Genomic DNA, 22,702 nt, shown 5'->3' with positions numbered 1-22,702 from the left:
ACAGATTTCTAGATATTGAAGATGTCATGGATAATGAGATAGTGCATGTAAAGCCTTACTTCATGATCTAGTTGAATGGTGCGATACAAGGTGTGGAGCTGGATTAACACAGCAGGCCCAGCAGCCGAGGAGCAGAAAAGCTGACGTTTCGGGTTTAGACCCTTCTTCAGAAATGAGGGAGGAGAAGGAGGTTCTGAAATAAATAGGGAGAGGCTGCAATGCTAACCGCTGAGCCACCGTGCTGCCCACGGTGCAAAGGTTAAGCTCTGTTCCATGGCATCAAGATACCTTTACACTTTGAAGGATATTTAGAAAGAACTTTCAGAATTAAACAGTGATGTAGAGTACTGGGAAGGTTCGTCTACAGCACTCAGCAGAAAAGGATGCCCTTTTCTGGGACATGGGTAGCTTATAAAAATGAAGGATATCTGTTCAAGGGTTGAGGAACCACTGGCTAGGCCAGCGTTTACTGTCCATTCTAATTGCTAGGAAGATGATGATGTAATGTCACTGGGCGAGTCATTCCAATGGCCCAGGTTAACGCTTCAAATCTGATCACAGCAGCTGGTGGAATTTTAATTCATGTAACGAAATCTAGAATAGTTTATGTGACAGTGACAGTGAAACTAACATTTTTTGAGAAATGGTATGGTACGCTTTTAGGGAAGGAAACCTGCTGTCCTCATCTGGTTTGGCTGATGCGACTCCAAATCTATAACAATGCATTGACCACTAACTGCTCTCTGAAACAACTTCACCTTGCGACTCTATTCAAGGGCAAATAAGGGTAGACAAAAAAGAATGCCAGCCTTGTCAATGATTCCTAAATTCGATCAAAGAATATTTTAACAATGTTTTCTTAATTGGGCACTGTCAAACCTGTAGATTTAATGAAGAGTCCTTGTTAATATTTGTGATATCTTCAGCACTGGAATTGTCTTTTGGTTGTCAACTACTCTTATTCATCTCATCTCAAACTCCTTATTCTGGTTCAATTAACTCGTTAATTTGATATTTTTAACCCAGTAAAGTTTTATTTTGCAGGTTACTATGCAGATTCATACATTTATTTCTTTTTGCTTTTGGATAGGCTGATTTTCCTCGGTGAATCAGAAGAATTTGAGTTTCTATCCCTGGTGCTTAACTTTCTTCAAGTCTATGATCTATTCAGTGGACTTTTCTGTCAGTTATTTTTAGCATTGTTTATCAGCGCCAGTGAACCTACTCAATGTCTCCTTCAAGCCTTTGATCCTATTCCTGTAGTAAAGTTTATTCTGGCAGATTGAAGGGCCTTCATCAGGGTCTAGGCCCAAAATGTCAGCTTTCCTGCCCCTAAGATGCTGCTTGGCCTGCTGTGTTCAAGCAGCTCTACACCTTGTTATCTCAAATAAATTCATGCCTTTTTTATTTTCTAACTTTGTCCCTGAGTCTTATTGTATTGGCTGAATAAACTAATAACTTGAGAATCCGGTTTTCTTGGAGCAATGTGATTTTGGGTCTTCCAGCTGAGCAATCTAAATTCTTGGTTATGTGGTTTAGAAAATTGGAAAAGTTAATTTTTGTTTGCCCCAGACAAGTACACGTTGCTGGTATGAGCAAAGGACTTTAATCTAGTTTTGTTTTTTTAAATAATTCCAGTATGTATTAATGGCATGACCTTAATTGTGTCTTTTTAAGCATTTCCTCTTCATTGGTTTGAATAATTACGCAAAACAGATGAAAAACTTCAACATAAAGTCAATATTTTTTCACTAAAATATTAAAGACGCCATAATATTCATCTATAATGTTTTAGCTAGTCTCTATGCAAGTAATAGCTGAGTAAACTTCACTTTACACATCAAAAAGCAGCCAAATATTTTTCAAAAACCAGTTGGTGGGGTAAAGAAGATGAGAAAAGAAAGGCAGTTACATTAAAAATCCTTAGAGATTTCAGAAGCTGATCTACAGGTTGGTGAAATTACATTAAGATGCTTCCATTTACTAAACCTAGAAATTTTAAAAAACTATGCCTACTGTTACTCAAACAATGGAACAAATTTTGAGACTGTCTTGACTTGTCATCCGGTCTATAATTATTCACAAGATGTAGGTTTTACCATTATGTAAAACTCCATTCACTCGAATCATGTATCGTTGTGCAGCAGTCTTATCTTCTGCCAAGTCATTGCTTTGTCGCTGGGATGAGGTAGTCTCCATCTCTAAACTCATGAAGAAACAGCAATCAGAACAAAAACAATATTTCATGCTCAAAGTATGAAAAAAAACTCAAAACAGAAGCACACGTGTGAATCATTGGACTTAAGATTGTAGCAGGTCATCTTTCATATTGTGCTTTAAAAGAAAGCAGAGACAGAGACAAAAGTAAATATAAGAAAGCTGTACCATGTTGTTTTGAGTTTGCATACTTAAAAGCAGTTGTAGAGGTGTTACTATAACACAGGAACGCTGAATTAGGAGGTATTTTTCTTTAAAACCACTATGATTGCTGGTTCTTAATGGTATTCCAACCTGAGCTTGCTACTATTGAGACCTAGTTTGCATCATCAGTCACATAAAGTGTACTTCCAGTAAACATTGTACTCAAGACCAGAAAAAACTAAGATTACATTTATTTAATGCATTCAGTCCTCATTCTGCCCCAAAGACACCAACTGAAAAAAGTCTACACATCTTGACATTTGACTGCAATTTCTCACACGGTTTGAAATATCAGGTCCAGAATTTTGCAGAGGCGAACGAAACCTGGAGGTTTGTTAACATGATAGGCAGCACCCAAAAGCAGAGTCCAGCTCACGTTTTCAGCAGATCCATGGTACCAGCAGAGGGAAAGGTGCGGGGCGTGAATTCTGAATTCAGCAAAGCTTTCACAACCACACGTGCCGTTAAGAAATGGTCAAAATAATTAGAAACAGCAGAAACACCTTTATAGATGCTCCAATTATTTTTCAATTAAACTGCACCTTAACCTGATAAAACTCAACTAAGCAGCGTTTTTTTTTTCTTTCTAACAGAGGTTTAGTTTTTCCAGTTTATCTGGGAAGACAAACGCAGTTATTGTCAGAGAGCAGGTTTCCAGTTGGTATCAAGAGACAAGAACCAAACACTCCTTCCCAAGGCCAAAAAGGGAGCTGTCGTCAATAGCAACACACAGCTACAGCCTGATACTCAACTGATCAGAAGCAAACAAAAACAAAAGACAAAAATAGAAATTGCTAGTGGAACTTAGCAGGTCTGGCAGCATTTATGGGAAGAGAGCAGATTTAACATCTCCAGTCCACTGAATCTTCATCTGTAGAAGAAAAACTTTCAGATGCTGGAAATCAGAAACAAAAACAGAAATTGCTGGAGAAACTCCAATTCTGGCAATATCTGTGGACAGAAATAAAGAATTAACCTAAAGTCTTTAGAATACTGAATTCAGTTTTGAAGACAGGTCACTGGGCTCAAAACCGTTTTCTCTCTACAGATGCTGCCAGGCTTGGAGTTTCTCCAGCAATTTCTGCTTGTGTTTCAGGGGTCAAGGTAGAGCTGACAATGTACACTTTTACCAAACTACTCCATTAAACAAGAGGGAAAACCCTTATCACCAAATCTCAAACTCCAACTTTCTCTCTAATGCTGGGGATTTATTTTTTAAAATTGTGTTGGGGAGACCGTGTAACAGGAATTAAAGTTTGCTAAGCTTCCGGGTCATAGAATTCAATGCAGTCATTGGTACTAAATATCTGTAGTTCACATTTCTGAAGTCAGATTAAATATGCTCACTAATTAATTCTCAAACCAGTGTTTAGAATTTAAAATAAAAGGACAGAACTGGAATCCAAAACTCAAATGATCTTGGGCCCACAGCTGTTGACATAAACAGTAGGACCTGCATAATCTTTGTAAGTTTTGTGTCATAAGTTGTATCATTGAAATCCCATGATCCAGGCACATAGCCATAAGAATTTGGAATGCTAAGATGCTGGTTTTGAACAGGTTTGTTAAACTTTCTTTGGGTATACTTTAAAAATTGTATGAGGCATATTGTCCACACAGTGCGAAAAGCCTGGCCATCTTCTGGTTGAAAGATCTTCCATTTGAAATAGTCACCCTCGTCAGCCTTGCTGCTAACCTCTTGGACCTGCTTCAGGCAATGCATTTCACAGCCTGCGTAAACACATTGGACTGGATTTTGCATTGAAAGGAAAAATGAAGTGATCATTGCCCAATACTGATGATGTAGATCAGGCAATAACTGGCAGAGTGTGTACATGCACAATAAAATTTTAAATCTAGAAGTTTACCCCACTCCTCTAAGTAGAACAGATTCAGCATTGGAAGTCATGGAGAGCATGATGTTGTACTTGAGATCAATCATGGTCTTATTAAATGGTGGGCTATTTCGGATCCCATTCCTTAGTTTTTGGTCACGTTAGCACCAAACACTCGGGGAATAAAAAGGTGTTTTGGCGGATGCATTCAAAAGGTAACTGGACTGTTAATGGCATACTAAGTTTTTCTTAGTGCTCAAACAAAAATACCTCATTGGCACTGATTTATACTACTGATCATTCCTCCATGTCATACATCTTATACTATCCAGATTTATTTCTCTACCATATCTTTCCACTGCTCAACTTTATAAGCATGGAGTAATTTCAATTAGACTCAGTGGAAAGAAAGCAGCTGCCCTGGAAATGCCAGAAAAATACCAAACTCTTAACCTATCCAACTGAGCAGGATAACATCAGTCATGGACAGAGAGAGTAGTGTTAGACCGTGGAAGAGAGCAAAAGATATGTGGTGTAGTAGTAATGCCCCTACCCATAGCCTAAGAGGCCCAGGTTCAAGTCCCACTTCTCCAGAGCTGTGTAATAACAATCTGAGCAGATTGATTAGGAACATATCAATATACAGCAAGAAACTGCATAGGATGAGGAGAAAGTACCTTTAGAGGTGAAGGAATAACTCAGTTAGGTTCTCTAGCCACACAGCATCTTCCTGGCGGGAGATTCAAGCTTTGTGCTGCCACACTTTGGGAAGAACTGAAGTGACAGGAGAGCAACAGGTTCTATAGAGTGATGCTGTGACTTTTGGGATGGTTCAGTGGTGAGCACTGCTGCCTTACAGCACCAGGGACTCCAGTTCAATGTTAACCTCCGGCAAATCCGCGGGGAGTTTGCGTGGGTTCATGCCGAGTGCTCCGGCTTCCTCCCACAGTCCAAAGGTGTGCAGGTTAGGTGGGCTGGCCATGCTACATTGCCCGCAGTGTTGAGGGATGTGTAGGCTGGGTGGATTAGGTAAATACGGGGATGAGGGTGGCGCTGGTTCTGGGTGTGATGCTCTTCGGAAGATCGGTACAGACTTGATGGTTTGAATGACCTTTATCTGCACTGTAGGGATTGAATGACTCTACCGCTTCTTAAAGCTGGTAACATCCTTTGTTTTACAGATTAAAGTCAGCTCATTTTCATTTTAACCCACTGTGGTTTCTCCAAGCCAATTGAGATTTAGGCTGCAGTTAGTGGTTTGTTTTTAGCATGCTCAAACCAATAAAATGAACAATTTTAATAATTTCTTAAAAAGCAGGAAGCAGTAACTGTTATTTAGCCAGCCCAGTTTAAAATGATGCACAAGCTTTGAATGGCTTCACAAATCAGTCAGTTGAATTCCTTGGATTGGGTGTTTTCCAAATCTCTCATGCAACAGATAGACAAATACTTCTATGTAACTGTTCAATTCTACCAGAAACAGATGATTCTTTCCCCCTCTTTCAGAATAGTGCAAGCATCATACCTGAAAAAGCTGCTGTAAGGGGATCATGCTGAACAAAGGTATATCAAAAGCAATCTTTAAACAATCCTGCAGTCTCCCTTTTGAAAACCGATATTCCAGAATGGAGGCGTTTTACTTGAACAGTTAGAACAAGTACATCTGTCACATATGGTCAGTACCACCTGTTCCAAAGAAATCCTGTCTGTACCTTCGATAGCGTGGTAACTGTTGCTCGCACTTGAATAGTTTGTTGGATGCATGTGGTTAGAAAAAGAGAGTTAACAACACTGTCTTGACTGGTTTCTCTCCAATTCACGTAGCCTGTGTGAAGTAAATGTTTGCACATTTCCCAGTATTTAGTAAAGTGTGCTATCTCTAAAGAAAGTGATTTGCGTTCACACATCAAGAACAGGCCGTGAGAGTCATATGTGCTCTCTCACATTCAGCTAATTGCCTCTCATGTGCTAACTAGTTAAGCTACTGGGAAAGCCTAGAGATATGGGCCAGAACTTTTGCTCCTGGTTTGGAGTGCAGATATGGGAAAATCTCAAACTCCACAAAGCAGGCTTAGAAGTAGTATTTGGATTGTCAATTGATGTTGGGGGTGGAGGTTCCTCAAATGAGTAATGCCCATGGATTGTGATTTAGAAAACAGGCTAAAAAGGTCTGTTTTGAAGGCAAATACCAACTTTGCACAGAAAATAAGTAAAATATATCCTTCTCATACATTTGTCCTCTTGCGGTGGGCTGGGCATGTGAAACCCTTCAGGAACCATCCTGCCTAAGGTACAGCGCTTTCAGGCTTTGCAAAATTCCTAGTCTAACAAGTCAATGAGGCTCTTCTCAGAAAGTCCTTCCTTTCTCCAAATGCCAATCAGGCAAGCACCAAAAGACATTATTTATGTATCTAGATTATCCAAAATACTTTACATTGCTTTCTATCGATTGGTTTTCTTAATATTTTCTCCAAGTGTTTTTAGGAATCAGGTTGCAGCCACTTTCTCGGGAGTCCTGTCATACAAATTAATCAGTAGAGTAAAGTTAAACTTCAGCATATTCAATACATGCCCTATTTTCTCAGTTTGTACTGGTGCTCTACAGTTTTACTTGTCCCCATCGGGTCAAACAGCAGCAATTTATGCGATGCCATGTTTTTAATGATGTTAATAAGAACGACCAGAGCCCATCTACATATTCAGAAACTAAGGCATAAATCCACAAAGTAGAAATAAACCATTCTGTTTCAACTGTGCTCTCTTGGATTAAGAAACTACTCTGCTCATAAAGTTTGAGAAATACATTTTCTTCATTTCTGGATATTGTCCAGGTCTTGCTGCATTTGGACATGGACAGCTTCGGTGTCTGAGGAATCACAAATTGTTTTGAACACTGCAGTGAAAATCCCACCCCTGACCTCACGCTGAAGGAACGGTCATCGAAGCAGCTAGAAATGGTTAGACCATGAGATGCAGAAGCACAAGCAGGCCATTCAGCCCATTAAGTCTACTCTGCCATTGAATGAAATCTGGCTGACCTAGTAATCATCAACTCCACTTTTCTGCCTCTTCCCTTGATTCCTTAGAGTAAAAATGTCTACCTCAGTCTTGACTATACCTAACGGTCCTGCCTCAACAGTCCTCTGGCGAAAATAAAATTCCAGATTCACTACTCAAAAAAGAAATTCTTCCTTATCAGTTCTGAAGTGTGCAACTCCTCATTCTGAGATCATGTCCTCTGGTCCTAGATTCACCCAAAGGGAAAACAGCCCTGTCAACTGCCCTCAGAACTTTGTGTCTCAATAAGGTGGTCTCATTCTTCTAAATTCCAATAAGCACAGGCCCAAACTATTCAACCTTTCTTCATAAAAGAAAAAGAGGGTCCCTTTCGTACTCAACATCAGCCTAGTGAACCTCCTCTGGGCTGCCTCCAATGCTAGTATATCATTTCCTTAATAGGCGCATTGATTACAGCTGTTGGGAGGACATGTTGCAGCTGTACAGGCCAATGATGGGGCCACTTTTGGAATACTGCACGCAATTCTGGTCTCCCTGCTTTAGGAAGGATGTTGGGAAACGTGAAAGGGGTCAGAAAAGATTTAAGGACGTTGCCAGGGCTGGAGTTTGAGCTATTGGGAGAGGCTGAATAGGCTGGGGCTATTTTCCCTGCAGTGTCAGAGGCTGAGGGGTGACCTTATAGAAGTTTATAAAATCATGAGGGGCATTGAGAGGATAAATAGACAAGGTCTTTCCCCTGGGGTGGGTAGGAGTCCCAAACTAGAGGGCATAGCTTTAAGGTCGGAGGGGAAAGATTTAAAAAGGAACCTAAGGGGCAACTTTTTCACGCAGACGTTAGTGCGGGTATGGAATGGGCTGCCAGAGGAAGTGGTGGAGGCTGCTACACTTACAACATTTAAAGGCATCTGGATGGGTGTATGAATAGGAAGGGTTTAGAGGGATATGGGCCAAATGCTAGCAAATGGGGCTGGATTTATTTAGGATTATTAGGTCGGCGTGAACAAGTTGGACCAAAGGGTCTGCTTCCATGCTGTAGATCTCTGACTCTAAAGGGCCCCCCACATTGTACAGTATTCCAGCTGTGGTCTGCTTAGTGGGGGGCACAGGGGGGTAGTGGGGGGGCGGGGAGGGGGTGCAGTGAAGTATCTCGCACTGACCTGTTGTGTGCAGAAGGCCCGGCCATTAGTGTTTTGTATAGTTTCAGCAAAACCACCTGACTTTCATAGTCCATTCCCTTTGAAACAAAGGCCACTGGCCCTTCCTATTACCCATTGAACCTGGATGCTAGCTTTCTGTGATCCATGGACGAGCACTCGCAAGTTTCTCCTCAGTAGTCTTTCTGCATTTAAGTAGCACACGGCTCCTCCATGACAAAATGCACAATCTCATTAAACTTCAAGTTTTTGCCCACTTACTTCATCTGTCTGCAGACTTTGTCATCCTCACCACTTACCATCTCACCCAGTCCATCATCCACAAACCTGTCTACAGTACATTCACACACGGTGTGCTATCAAGCACATTCTGAAATTTCAAATTCATCACATCCGCTTTATTACCTCCTCAAAGAATTCCAGTGCAGTTTGTCAGGCATGATTTCCACTTTCTGAAGCCATGCTGACTCTGCTTGATCATACTGAATATTAGTGCACTGCCTTGAAGAAGTCCGACTGAGATTTCTGCAGCTGAGATGACAGGCCTCCAACAACCACAACCAGGAGACTGTTTTCTCCCTGCTTCTCACTGACTCCAGTCTTAACAGGGCTCTTGTGTTGCTTAAGTAAATACTGTCCTTAAGTCAAGGACAGCAACCCTTACTTCACCTCGAATTGTCTCTGAAGTCAGATGAAAAACAAAAATGAGATCAGGAGCCGATTGGCCTCAGTGGACCCCAAACTATTAGTCAATAAGCAGGTAATTATTATCAAGTGCCTGTGGATAGCAATGTTAATGACACTTTCTAACACTTCGCTGATAAATTGCAAGCAGACTTTAGGGAAAATTGGTGGCAGTCATTTAATCATGGGTATGGTAATGCAGAGGCCCAGATCAATGCTCCAGATACATGGGTCAAAATCCAACTATGTGAGCTGGTAGAATTTGAATCCAATCAATAAATTGTAAAATGGAATTGAAAACTAATCTCAGTGACAGGATCATGCAACAACTATCAGTTGCCATAAAAATCCTACTGGTTCACTAGTGTCTTTTAGAAAACAAAACCTAGTACCATTACATCCTCAGAGATGATGCCACCCGAAAGCTGTAGGAACAGCATTTCGTATTCCACTTGGGAACCTTGCAGCCTAAGGGTATCAATGTGGACTTCACAAGCTTCAAAATCTCCCCTCCCCAGATTACATCCCAAAACCAGCCCAGCTCGGCCCAGCTTCCCTAACCATTCCTCCCACCTTAAGCCCCACCCCCATCTCCTACCTCCTAACCTCATCCCGCTTCCTTGACCTGTCTTTCCTCCCTAGACCGACCTATCCCCTCCCTAACTCCTCACCTACACTCACCTTTACTGGTTCCATCCCCGCCTCTTTGACCGGTCTATTTCCTCTCCACCTATCGTCTCCTCTATGCATCTATCTGCCTCCCCCTCTCTCCCTATTTATTTCAGGATCCCCTTCCTCTCCCCCATTTCTCAAGTCTGAAACAGAGATAGTAGGAACTGCTGATGCTGGAGAATCTGGATGAACACAGCAAGACAAGCAGCATCTCACGAGCAGGAAAGATTGACGTTTTGGGTAGAGATCCTTCTTCAGAATTTCTGTGTTCATCCAGCTTCACACCATGTTATCTTGACCTGAAACGTCAGCTTTCCTGCTCCTCTGATGCTGCTTGGCATGCTGTGTTCATCCAGGTCTACAACTTGTTATCTCTTTAACCTTACATCCTCACCTGGTCTAGGCTCCACGTGACTCCAAATCCACAACAATGTGGCTTAAAACCCTCTGAAATTGCCAAGCAATTCATTTAACTCAAGAACAAAGGATAGGCAACAAATGCTGACCTGGCCAGTGAGGCCGATATGACTTTTTTTAGAAAAGGCTCAATAATTGGCAAGGTTGGAATTCTGCTTTTCTGGGGATGTGACATGCCTGGGTTATTCTCCACAACTGGAGAGATACCATTGACGAAAGGTACTAGTGCTTGAAAATGAGGGGACAATAGTTAGGTGGTAGTTTGGTTAGGGGCACAGTACTTTCTCCAGCACGCGTCTATCACTGAAATATTGTCAGGGATTGTATCCTTTACAGTATGTTCAGCTGTTTCTCGACACCGTGAAGATTAATGTCTTTATTATTAGTGGACCAAAACCAGAAAACTATTGCTTTGAATCAAGGAAGTTGTATGAAAAAAGAATAGCTGCAGTTTACAAACAAACTTTTACTGGGCTATTTACAGTTGGCACATCAAATGCAGCCAACAGGTGCATGAGAAACTACGTTACAGTTTGGAAACAGCGAAGTTGGACAAATTGTTCCTGTACAAACAATTGGACACAGTTTGCCCAGTGGCGTGGAATTGGTTGGCTTTTCTAGTGACCAGTTATTCCGGGTGCAACAGCGCTCAATCTAGCAGCAGCTTTTGAACTGATGTCTGCCCTGATGACGGACTGTGTGTATGAACAGTGTAGCAGACAGAACCTAGCCTCTGAAGGGATAGCATAACATATAGCTCTTTTTCTCCCTTGTGTGAAGTAAAGTTAGCCGGTCACATCCACTTTTCCTGTAACGGCTTTCTTTGTGTAACCTTATCAATGGAAGGAGAAAGAAAGCTTACTGAAAATAAAAAATGCTGGAAGTCACAGGAGTCCAGGAAGTGCCCATGCAGAGACAGCAAGCCAATGTTCCTTCAGCAGAGCAGAGTCATCTAGGTGGAAACGTTTGCTTGGTCTCTCTCTCCCTGGGTGCTGCTCGACCCGCTGTGATTTCCAACTTTTTTTTGTTTTTAGTACAGATTCCAGCATCTGCAGTAACTTGCTCCTCTCCTGAAAGCAAGTTTCACAAGTAGTGAAAAGGTCAATTCCTGCCCTATGACTGGAATATTGGTGCAAACAACTAAGTGTCATTAAAAGGACTGGAAAAGCTAACAATGGAAATGGAAAGACAGTAAATCAATTCATTGAATCTTGTAATCCAATTGGCACTATTGAATGGTTTTCTCCCCCTCACTCAAAGCGCATATTTCAGTAGGTGTCGTGTAACGAGTTTAAATTCTACAATTCTTACGCCGTATTTCTTCATCACCGTCATTTCAGGACAAATTCGTTCAAAAAGGTGCTTTTTTGGTTAAGTACCCAAATTAGAATTAGCTTTATGGTCACAAATATTCAAATGAGTACAAAGTGTACACATTGCTGCTTAAGGTGCCATCTTACGTACAAAGGTCCCTAGGTACGGCTTCTTCAGTTACAGTTCTTAGAAGTTTAGAGAAGTGCAGTACTGCAGATTTTAGGAATAAATTATAAAATGGAGAAAAAAAAAGTTCAGAACACCAGTCTTCCAACCCAAGCGTGGTTGAATTCACAATTTCAAATCAGAATTAGACAGCAAAGCGGAGTTGTAAATTTTTCTGGTGATCCAAACTATTCACTTTTGTCAAGACTGCAGGAATTGTCGACTGCATTTCCAGTATGCTATCCCAGAGGATCCGAACGCGGTCATGGAGTGACTTAAATTGGCTGAAGGCTGCATCTGAGATGTAGGAGACCTCAGGAGGTGGTCTGCTGCTTCTGGATTGCCCAGATGTTAAAAATGCATTTGTACAAAGTGCTATGGGGAAAGGAAAGCCTGGCTGGAGCAGCATTTATTGCATATTCCTGATTACCCAGAGGTCAGCAGGAGTCACATGTAGGCAAGACCAGGCAAAGGACAGTGGATTTCCTTCCCTCAAGGACATCACTGAACCAGATGTGAATAATGATCATTGGCAATAGTTGCCAGTAGACCTTGCTTTTAATTTCAAATTTACATTCACTTCAAATATCACCATCTGCCATGGCGGTATTCAAACCCGCGTCCCCACAGCATTAGTCTCGAGCTCTGGATTACTAATCCAGTGACATTACCACTACAACAGCACCTCCACAGGCGCCCTGTCTTCCATGGATAGATCTTTTCTAAAAAAAGGTCCTCGTGCAGCATGGTAGGAGTAACACTCAAAATAAGGAAGGGTCTCCTTCCTCTTTCAAAGGACCAGAGCAGACAGAAAGCAGCACTCTCCTTATCAATGACAGTTAAGCAAACAGAAATGATGGAGAAGGTAGTAAGACGAATCAAGTAAAATTAGATAAACAAGAGAGCAAGAAAATGATTAAACAATTTTAAAAACACCAATGAGAGCAAAAATGAAGCACTTGCAAGAAAATCTCCACAATTTCAATTCTCGTTTCAAACTGATGAGGTTGAGTAACTGCAAGAAAATAAATGGTGGTGTTAGAAAGGCTCCTTGCATTATTAAGTAGGTGGCCTCACATAAAGCACCAACTTTAATTCATCCCAGCAACGCAACAGCAGGAATTTCTTGATACTCATGGAGAATTTGACAAGCTTGCTTTTCCTGTGGCCTGTGACAATACAGTGCAGACAAGCCAGTAATCTTTGACATTCTGCAATGCCCAGGACATGCAATGTATTGCCAAATACACAATGCTGGGCTACTTATACACTGTTGCTAAATAGTGTTATGGGTATCAGGGAATTTGGTGTAATGAACGTATCACCTTTGTGTCTACAATTATAAAGTGTCGCAACAATTACACAAGTTCCGCAATGTTGCGCAGAGTAATAAAACAAAAACTATGGATGTTGAATGTCTGAAACAAAAACAGAAAGTGCTAGCAAAACTCAGCAGGTCTAGTAGCATTTAGGAGAGTCAATAGCTTAGTGGTATTTTCGATGGGTTAAGACAGTAACCCAGCTAATATTCCAGAGACCCAGGTTTGAATTCCACCACAGCAGGTAGTGGAATTTGAATTCAACTTTTTTAAATCTCTGGAACAATTAAGAATCTACTAATGACTGTGAAACTATTGCCAAGTGTCAGAAAAACCCATCTGGTTCACTAATGTCCTTTCGGAAGGGAAATCTGCTGTGTTTACCTGGTCTGGCCTACATGTGACTCCAGACCCACAGCAAAGTGGCTGACTCTCAAATATCCTCTGAAATACTGTATTGCCACTCTGTTCAATAGCATAGGGATGGACAATAATTGCTGACCAGCAGCAAAGCTCATGTCCCATGGCTGAATAAAACAAACCAAGGAGAAAGCAGAAATGGCATTGAGTATAAGGACTTTTTGGATTTTTGTAGAGAATAATGTTGATTTCTAAAAAAATCTGGGTTGTAGTAAATCACTTCAAAAACTGTTGCAACTCACTGTAGAAACAAAAAACAGAAATTGCTGGAAAAGCTCAGCAGGACCAGCAACTCAAGGGGAGGCGATGGCCTCGTGGCATTATCATTGGACTGTTAATCCTGAGGCTTAGATAATGTTCTGGGGACTCAGGTTCAAATCCAGCCACTGCAAATGGTGGAATTTGAGTTCAATAAATATCTGGAATTAAGAATCCAATAATGACTATGAATTTATCATCAATTGTCAGGTAAAACCCATCTGGTTCACTAATGTCCTTTCAGGAAGGAAATCTGCCATCCTTACCTGGTCCAGCCTACATGTGACTCCAGACCCACAACAATGTGGTTAACTCTTAGCTGCCCTCTGGGTAATTAGGGATGGGCAATAAATGGTGCCTAGTCAGCAATGCCCTCATCCTATGAATGAATAAATAAAATTTGTGGAGAGAATTTTCAGATGGCACAGTGGCTCAGTGGTTAGTACTGCTGCCTCACAGTGCCAGCGACCCGGGTTCGATTCTACCCTCGTGTGACTGTTTATGTGGAGTATGCACACTCTCCCCGTGTCTTCATGGGTTTGCTCTGTGTTCCTCCCACAGTCCAAAGATGTGCAGACTACGTGGATTGGCCATGCTAAATTGCCATAGTGTTCAGGGATGCGTAGATTAAATGAGTTGTAGTGAAATGGCTTGGTTGTGATTCTGAGGGTCAGTGTGGACTTGTTGGGCCAAAGGGCCTGTTTCTGCACTGTAGGGATATTATGATCTATGAAATCAGGCTTAACGTTTCAAAACAGGGCTTGTAGCTCTCAGGTAACATGCCCTATCTCCCTCTGGACCATGACCCCACCATGGAACATCAGATCATTGCGTCCACTAAGGTCACTAACCTGGTTTTCATTTGGTGATCTTTCCCCACTCGGCCCAAACTCAGTCTCCCAATCCTACACAGCTCACTTCCATCTCCTTCCCAAAATCCACAAACAGGACTACTCAGGCAGCTCTATTGTTTCTGACTACTGTTATCCCACAGAACTCACCTCTTCATACCTCAACTGAATTCTTTCCCCTTGTTCTGTCCTTTCCCACTTACATGTGCAATTCTTATGATGCTTTACATCAGTTTGCAGGCTACGGCCACCTTCTCATTACCACGGACGTGCCATCCCTTTAGACATCTATCCCTCATCAGGATGGTTTCAGGGCACTCCGCTTCTCCCTGGAGCAAAGGCCTGAGCCGTCCCCATCCACCACCACCCTCCTCCTCCACCTGGTCAAGTTCAACTTCACTCTTAATAACCTCCCCTTTAACTCCTCTCGGGTCAAAAGGGGCGGCCATAGGTAGCCGCATTAGCCCCAGTTACACCTGTCTCTTCATGGGGTATGTGGAACATTCCTTGGTCCAATCTAATTCTGGCCGCTACCCACAACTCCTTCTCCAGTACAATCGATGACATAATCAGAGCTGCTTCCCTCTCTCATTCAGAATTGGAAAAGTTTATCAATTTTCCTTCCAATTTCCACCCCGACCTCACCTTCATCTGATTCTTCCAACTCCTCCCATTTCTGGGGATAGGTTGGTCACCAATATGCGCTACAAACAAACCAACTCCCACTGTTACCTTGACTAGACACCCTCACACCCTGCCTCCTGTAAAAAACACCTATTCTCCCAGTTCCTCCATCTCCAATGTATTTGTTCCGATGGCTTCGACAAGGAAGCCTCCAAATTGTTCACCTCCTTCCTCAACTGGGAATTCCCCAGCGCCCCCACTGTTATCGACAGGGCCCTCAGCTGTGTCCGATCCATACCCCACACTTCAGCCCTCACTCAGTCTTCCCTCCCACAACAGCAGTAAGTTCCCCTTTGTCCTCACCTACCATCCCACCAATATCCACAGCCAGAGGATCATTAGCCGCCACCTCCACATATTCCCCTCCCTTACCAGCCTCCCGCAAGGACTGTTCCCTCCAGGACAACCTGGTCCAATCCTCTTTCATTCCCAACACATCCCCACAGGACCTTCCCTTGCAACTGCAAAAGGTGTAACACCAGCCCCTTTTACTTCCTCCCTCCTCAGTATCCGAGAGCCCAAGTGTACCTTCCAGGTGAACCAGTGTTGTGCCTGCATTTCACTCAGTCTAGTCTACCATATTCATTGTCTCTCCGATATAGCGGAGACCGCATTGTGAGCAAAGTGCAGCCTGGTAACCGTCTGGCTTTTTTTGAGTTCTAAGGGTCACCGGACCCAAAGCGTTAACTGATTTCTCTCCAGATGCTACCAGACCTGCTGAGCTTTTCCAGCAATTTCTGTTTCTTGTTTCTGACTCCCAGCATCCGTATCCTCTCCGTCTTGATTAAGTATGCAACTCAGTACTGACTGTTCCCAACCCAACTCCCCAAATGCGCTTAACAACAGTTCAACTACAAAAACATTCCGTGGAGCACACCAGTTTATCCAGGCTTAAGCCAAGTTTGGAAAGATAATACTGCAACTGATGTTCAGCATTCAAACGAACAAACTTTTTCATGTCCATGATCACACAATCTTGAAATCTCATGCCTCATGTGGGATTTTACTGTTAGCCCTGAATAGTTTGTTTCCCCAAGACAATAAACTATTGACACATAAAATCTGAGCATTTTTCCAGTACAATGTGGTGTTTCACTTGACAAAAACATTCGTGCCAAGACTTGTTCAAATACAACCTCCCGTTCAGGGGAGACTAACCCCATTCTGACAGGTCTCTATAAAACGAAGTTTTTGTTGTTGCTGATAATGATGATGTTGGGGTGGGACGAGGAGGGGGGATAGTGCAGATAATAGGGTGACCTTTAGTTCACGCAACCCTTGCTTGGGGCGGGGGAACGAGGAGGGGGATAGTACAGATCATTGCGTGAACTAAGGGTCACCCTACCCTTGCCGTTTGCTCAGCTGCGGCAGAGCGTCTCAACAGCTGAAGTTTACGAAAGCAAACCTCTCTCTCAATGCCCTGTCTCTTTAGTTTTGCACAACACGCAGCGACATCTAGACTTGGTTTAACACTGAGGTCACATGAAAGTGGAATAGGGAGGTGGGAAGAAACGGAATTATGTAAACATGGTTCATTATCGAGGCCGAAGAGGAAAAGAAAAAAAATAAAATGCAGTCCTCGTCAAATACCCAGTGCATTCTGATCTAATTTCTTAAATTAAGAAAGCGCCCAGTCGAAAGCGAACGTTTAACAATTGACAAAAGCAGCTAGCTCCCAGTTTCAGTGTCACTTACGCCAGTGAAATCACTTCCACTCGACAGCGAATTCAGACTAATCTCTGGAACAGGAGGAACTCTCTCTGGCAGCTCCTAGTGAACAACTGCTAAGCAGCCAAGTTAACACTTTCACTGCTGTACTAAATTAGGAGATTACAAAAATTTGCTAACGAGAATGTACACACCCACAACCATACGAGCAAATGGACATTGAGACTTATTTAATAGATTAATTTTTAAATCAACCTGTTCAAAGGACTTATAACAATCACTGAAAACATGGAACTTCGCCCTCCTGGTTTAGAGATACAGACACTGCCACTACACATCAAGACCCTCCTTAGAATCATACAGCACGGAAACAGACCCTTCGGTTCAACCGGTATGTGCCGAACATAATTCTAAACTGTGATCAGAGAAAAAGATGCTGCTTGGCCTGCTGTGTTCATCCATTTTGTTACCATAATTCTAAACTAAGCCAGTCCCATCTGACCTCTCTATCCCTCAAAACCTTTCCGTTCAGTCTGAAAAACAAGGTCAAAAGATGGGGAAGCATAGCAAAATAATTGAACCATTTCCCATGATTATTGCAGAAACTGTACAAAGAAACCACATTGAAGAAAACAGTACAAGAAAGATTTATGGTGGAAGCTTAAAAAAAACTTTAAGGGTGTATTAAGCAAAAAGAAAGGTAAACTGGTCGGTCAATTTAACATCAAATTACAAATTCAGTATAACATGAATATATTTACTCCTGCCAATGAGACATGAATATTGCTCACCACTATCAATTAGTAAAATAAAACCCAGTAATTTGTGGACTTGACAGTTTAAATCCCCTGCAATTTACCAGACAATTACTGCTAATCTACTGTTTGTTTTGTGACTTTAAAATAATAGACCTAAAATAGTCTTTCTGGTCAATTTAGAAAAGGAAGAAAAATAGTTTTGAAGTACATGTTCCACCTGCTCAGGACATGTGTGATAGTATATCTGATTCCTAGGTTACCATAAGGCTGTTGTCACATTGTCTGTGCTCTCACACACGGCTGGTGATGGTTTAACCCAAGGGCCTCCACATTCCCAGGCCAGGGGACAGTTTGAGAAGATGACACCTTCATGGTAACCTCAGCTGGTACGAGAATTAAAGCCACAATGGTCTGTGTCACAAACCAGCTGTCCAGCCGACTGAGCTAACTGGCTTGGTTCAGTATGTCAGAACTGCTTGAATAAAGTAAGTATGGGCCTAAAGTATGCAAGCTCACCCTTCATTTTGCAGGCTGTTGCAATAGTGTCCCTACCTCTGAGCCAGACAGCCTGGGTTCATGTCCTACTATCTGCACTGGATATGTCAAAGGATATGGATCCTGACAACATTCCAGCAATCGTACTAAAGACTTACTGTGGAACTTGCCACATCCCCAGCCAAATTGTTACAATACTTATAGAACACGGGCATCGATATGGAGAGGTGGGAAAATGCCCAGTTATGTCCTTACCACAAAAATCAGGGCAAATAACCTTTTTGTCTACTCTCAATCATCACCAAAGTGATGGAACAGGTCATCACTAGTGCTATCACGGAGTATGTGCAAAGGAATAATCTGCTCAGTGACACTTCGGTTGTGTTCTGCCAGGGTTGCTCAATCCTGACCTCATTACAGCCTTGGTCAAAATATAGGTAAAATAGTTCAACTCCAGGAGTAAGATAAGAGTGACTGCCCTTGACATCAAGGTAGCATTTGATCAATTATAGCATTAAGGAGCCCAAGCAATACTGAAGTCAATGGGAGACAGGTAATTCGGAAATTGCTGGAAAAACTTGGGAGGTCTGGCAGTATCTGCAGACAGAAAATAGAATTAGCATTTCGAGTCCAGTGACCCTTATTCAGAACTGAGACCTAGTGGAGATGCTTACTAATGATTGCACAATGTTCAGCACCATTTGCAACACTTCAGACACCAAACCAGTCAAGGTACATATGCAGTGATAATGGGAACTGCAGATGCTGGAGAATCCAAGATAATGAAATGTGAGGCTGGATGAACACAGCAGGCCCAGCAGCATCTCAGGAGCACAATGATGAAGGGTCTAGGCCTGAAACGTCAGCTTTTGTGGTCCTGAGATGCTGCTGGGCCTGCTGTGTTCATCCAGCCTCACATTTCATTATCAAGGTACATATGCAGCAAGACCTCGCAAATATCCACGCTTGGGCTGATAAGTAGTAAGTAACATGCATGTCACACAAGTGCTAAGCACTGACCCTCTCCAACAAGAGAAAATCTAACCATTATTCCTTGACTTTAAAGAGCATTACAATCACTAAATTCTTCCACTATCAAGATCCCAAACATTACCATTGACCAGAAACTGAACTTCACTAGAGAAACCAAGAACAAAGAACAAAGAAAGTTACAGCACAGGAACAGGCCCTCCAAGCCTGCACTGATCCAGATCCTCTATCTAAACCAGTAACCTATTTTCCAAGGATCTGTATCCCTCTACTCCCTGCCCATTCATGTATCTGTCTAGATACATCTTAAATGACAGTATCATGCCCACCTCTACCACCTCCACTGGCAATGTGTTCCAGGCACCCACCACCCTCGGCATAAAGAACTTTCCACGCATACCTCCCTTAAACTTTTAAGAACCAAAAGAACTGCGGATGCTGTAAATCAGGAACAAAAACAAAGTTGCTGGAAAAGCTCAGCTAGTCTGGCAGCATCTGTGGAGGGGAAAAATAGAGTTACTGTTTCGGGTCCAGTGACCCTTCTTCAGAACTGATGGTGGCTGGGAAAAACATCAGTTTATATGCAGAAAATAGGGAGATGGGTGGAGTAGGGAGTAAACGATAGGACAGCGCCCAAAGAGAGAGAAAGACAGTTGGACAGACAAAGGAGTTGCTAACGATCAGGCTGGGAGGGTGAATAGTTGTTAATGTGGACTGTTAGTGACTAACAACAGGGGGTGTGTAATGGCAGTCTATGTGGTAACAAGGCCTGGTGTGTGGGGTGGGGGGCTGGGACATGGTGGAAGTTTAGGCCCTAAAATTATTGAACTCAACATTGAGTCCAGAGGGCTGTAGGGTCCCCAAGTGGAAAATGAGGTGTTGGAGTGTGATGGAATATTCCCCACTTGCCTAGATGGGTCCAGCTCAAACGACTCAAGAAGCTTGACACCATCCAGACAAAGTATTCCACTTGATTGGCACCCAATCCACCCCCTTCAATATTTACTGCCTTTACCATCAACACACACAGTTTGAGCTATTTACAAGACTTTGAAATATATTGTTCAACCTTCATTGTTGCTGGTTTAAAATCCTGGAATTCTCTCCCTAGTGGTACTATGAGACTATCTATAGCAAATGGACTGCAGTGATTGAAGAAGGCAGTTCTCCGTCATCTTCACAAAGGCAAATAAGAATGGAAAATAAATACTGGCCCAGCCAGCAACACCCCCACCTCACAAATGTTTTATTTAAAAAAGTAACTCACCAAAAAGTCCTACAACAGTATCTTCCAAACTGCGATTTCTGCAGCCCATATGGAAAAGGGTGATAGATGTTTGGGTACAGTCTGGCTGTGAGTTCTCTTTCGAACCCTACATCACTGGTGAGTCCAGATGCAGACTGGATAAACACTTTGCAAAACACTTCTGCCATGTGCATGGGAATGACCTCAACTTCCCAATTTCTTGCTGTTTCAGTAAACCATCTTGCTGTCAGGCTAACATCTCTGTCCTGACCCTCCTGCAATGTTCCAATGAAGTGCCATGCAAACTCAAGGAACAATACTTCACTTTCTGCTAAGACACCTTACAGTCTCTAGGAATTAGTATTGCATTCACAAGTTCAGAGTATGACCTCATGAACTCTGTCCCCTGCTTGTCTTGGTTTCTTCTAGAAAACAGTCCACGTCTTGTTTGTCTTTTGTTTATTTTCCTGTCAGGAGATCAGACCCATTCTCTCCCTCACCCACCTAAATTTGTGCCCATTTTACATCTGTTTCTCTCTTATCACAATTAGAATCCCCTTTGTCTTTTCCACTGAACCTCCACATCCTGTATTCCCCTTGCTCCTTCTTTGTTTCTGTCAAAAGTAATAATAACTATCATTTTCTAACCCCTTTCAATTCCATGGGAGAGTTATATTGCTCTTGAAAAGTTAACTTTCTCCACAAATGCCACCAGACCTGCAGAGTTTCTTCTCCATTCTGTTTTTGTTTCAGATCTCCAGTACCTACTGTATTTTGCTTTTAGATGTGAGTTTGCTCGCTGAGCTGATTAGTTTTCAGATGTTTCATCACCATTCTAGGTAACATCTTCAGTGAACCTCCAACAAAGTGCTGGTGTTATGTCCCGCTTTCTATTTATATATTTAGGTTTCCTTGGGTTGGTGATGTCATTGTCTGCATTGGTGATGTCATTTCCTGTTCTTTTTCTCAGAGGATGGTAGATTGGCTCCAAATCAATGTGTTTGTTGATGGAGTTCCGGTTGGAATGCCATGCTTCTAGGAATTCTCGTGCGTGTCTCTGTTTGGCTTGTCCTAGGATGGATGTGTTGTCCCAATCAAAGTGGTGTCCTTCCTTATCTGTATGTAAGGATACGAGTGATAGTGGGTCATGTCGTTTTGTGGCTAGTTGATGTTCATGTATCCTGGTGGCTAGCTTTCTGCTAGTTTGTCCAATGTAGTGTTTGTCACAGTTCTTGCAAGGTATTTTGTAGATGATGTTCGTTTTGCTTGTTGTCTATTTAGGGTCTTTTAAGTTCATTAACCTCAACCTGAGCTACAAATCTTCTCAAAACTCGCTAGTATTTTGCTTTTATTTGAGTGTTTAATTCATTGCTGCTTTTCCTCCAGGAATGCCCACCTTGAAAAAGTTCCGCTCTTCTGATGGTATTTCCTTTGTAACCTTTCAGCTGGTTCACTTTCATTGCTTCCTATCTCAAACCTAGTACCTGAAAAAGTGCTAGCCAAAACTCACTTTCACAGCCACATCTCCTTCTTGAGGAAAAACCAAAAGATCTGCTAATGCTTTAAATCAGAAACAAAAGCAGAAATTACTGGAAAAGTTCAGCAGGTCTGGCAGCACCTGTGAAGTGTTAACTTTTCAGTCGAGTGTCCCTTCCTCAGAATCCCCTGAAACATTAACTCTGATTTCTCTCCATAGCTGTTTTCACATCAACTGAGATTTTTCAGCAATTTCTGTTTTTATCTTCTTCCTGAGTGACTGTTTTCAGCTCCTGCACAAGTTTCAAGAGAAGTTCCAACCTTCATGTTTCAAACCCACCCAGGAATACCAGTATCTCGGATACAACATTCCTCAGGCAGCTGCTCCCACTGCATCCTGAGATTCACACAGTCCCATGTGCTGCCACATGCGTACTCTCATTCTCTCCATCAGCACCAACTCACACTATCTCAAAGATGTACTCATTTCCATCAGTCCCATTACACTCTTCATCTCCTTTGGCACTTTTTCTCATCCTTTCAGGTGTAGAGGAACTAGAATACCGATGCCCCGTTCGCTCCTTCTTCCCCTCCCCTTCCATCTGACTCCATCCTTTATTTATCCCACTTCCTGTTGTGTATATATTATGTCCTTTGACTTTCCCTCTGTGATGCTGAATGATCTGTGCTCAGCAGATCTTTTTACTCTTCCACCTGAATGAAGTTTGAGCAGGATATTGCACTGAACTTTTCTTCCACAGTCTTCAACTCAATGCCTACTTATTTGGACAGGAGTTGTTTTCCCACCAGACTCTTTCAACCATCTCTAATGCCTCCCCTATCCTCTCCACCTGGAC

The 22,702-nt window shown here is 42.3% G+C and overlaps 1 protein-coding gene across 5 annotated transcripts in view; it reads right to left on the bottom strand.

The window, feature by feature from the left end:
* The window catches only part of LOC125450829 (xanthine dehydrogenase-like), a 217,017-nt gene that overhangs the window by 136,996 nt on the left and 57,319 nt on the right, over positions 1-22,702 (bottom strand). For 2 of the 5 annotated variants that reach the window (XM_048527126.2, XM_048527123.2), the window contains exon 2: positions 2,100-2,201. In XM_048527126.2, the coding sequence (XP_048383083.1) occupies positions 2,100-2,199 (100 nt within the window). In that variant the 5' untranslated portion in view covers positions 2,200-2,201. Of the gene's footprint in view, positions 1-2,099; positions 2,207-16,907; positions 17,008-22,702 lie in introns of those variants that run through there. The other 3 variants (XM_048527122.2, XM_048527127.2, XM_048527124.2) reach the window with 3 other exon arrangements.

The sequence above is a fragment of the Stegostoma tigrinum genome, chromosome 3 (assembly GCF_030684315.1).
Source record: "Stegostoma tigrinum isolate sSteTig4 chromosome 3, sSteTig4.hap1, whole genome shotgun sequence".
NCBI classification, from domain to species: Eukaryota; Metazoa; Chordata; class Chondrichthyes; order Orectolobiformes; family Stegostomatidae; genus Stegostoma; species Stegostoma tigrinum.
Note: the sequence above shows the minus strand (reverse complement) of the source record. Positions and strands in the feature narration are given on the sequence as shown.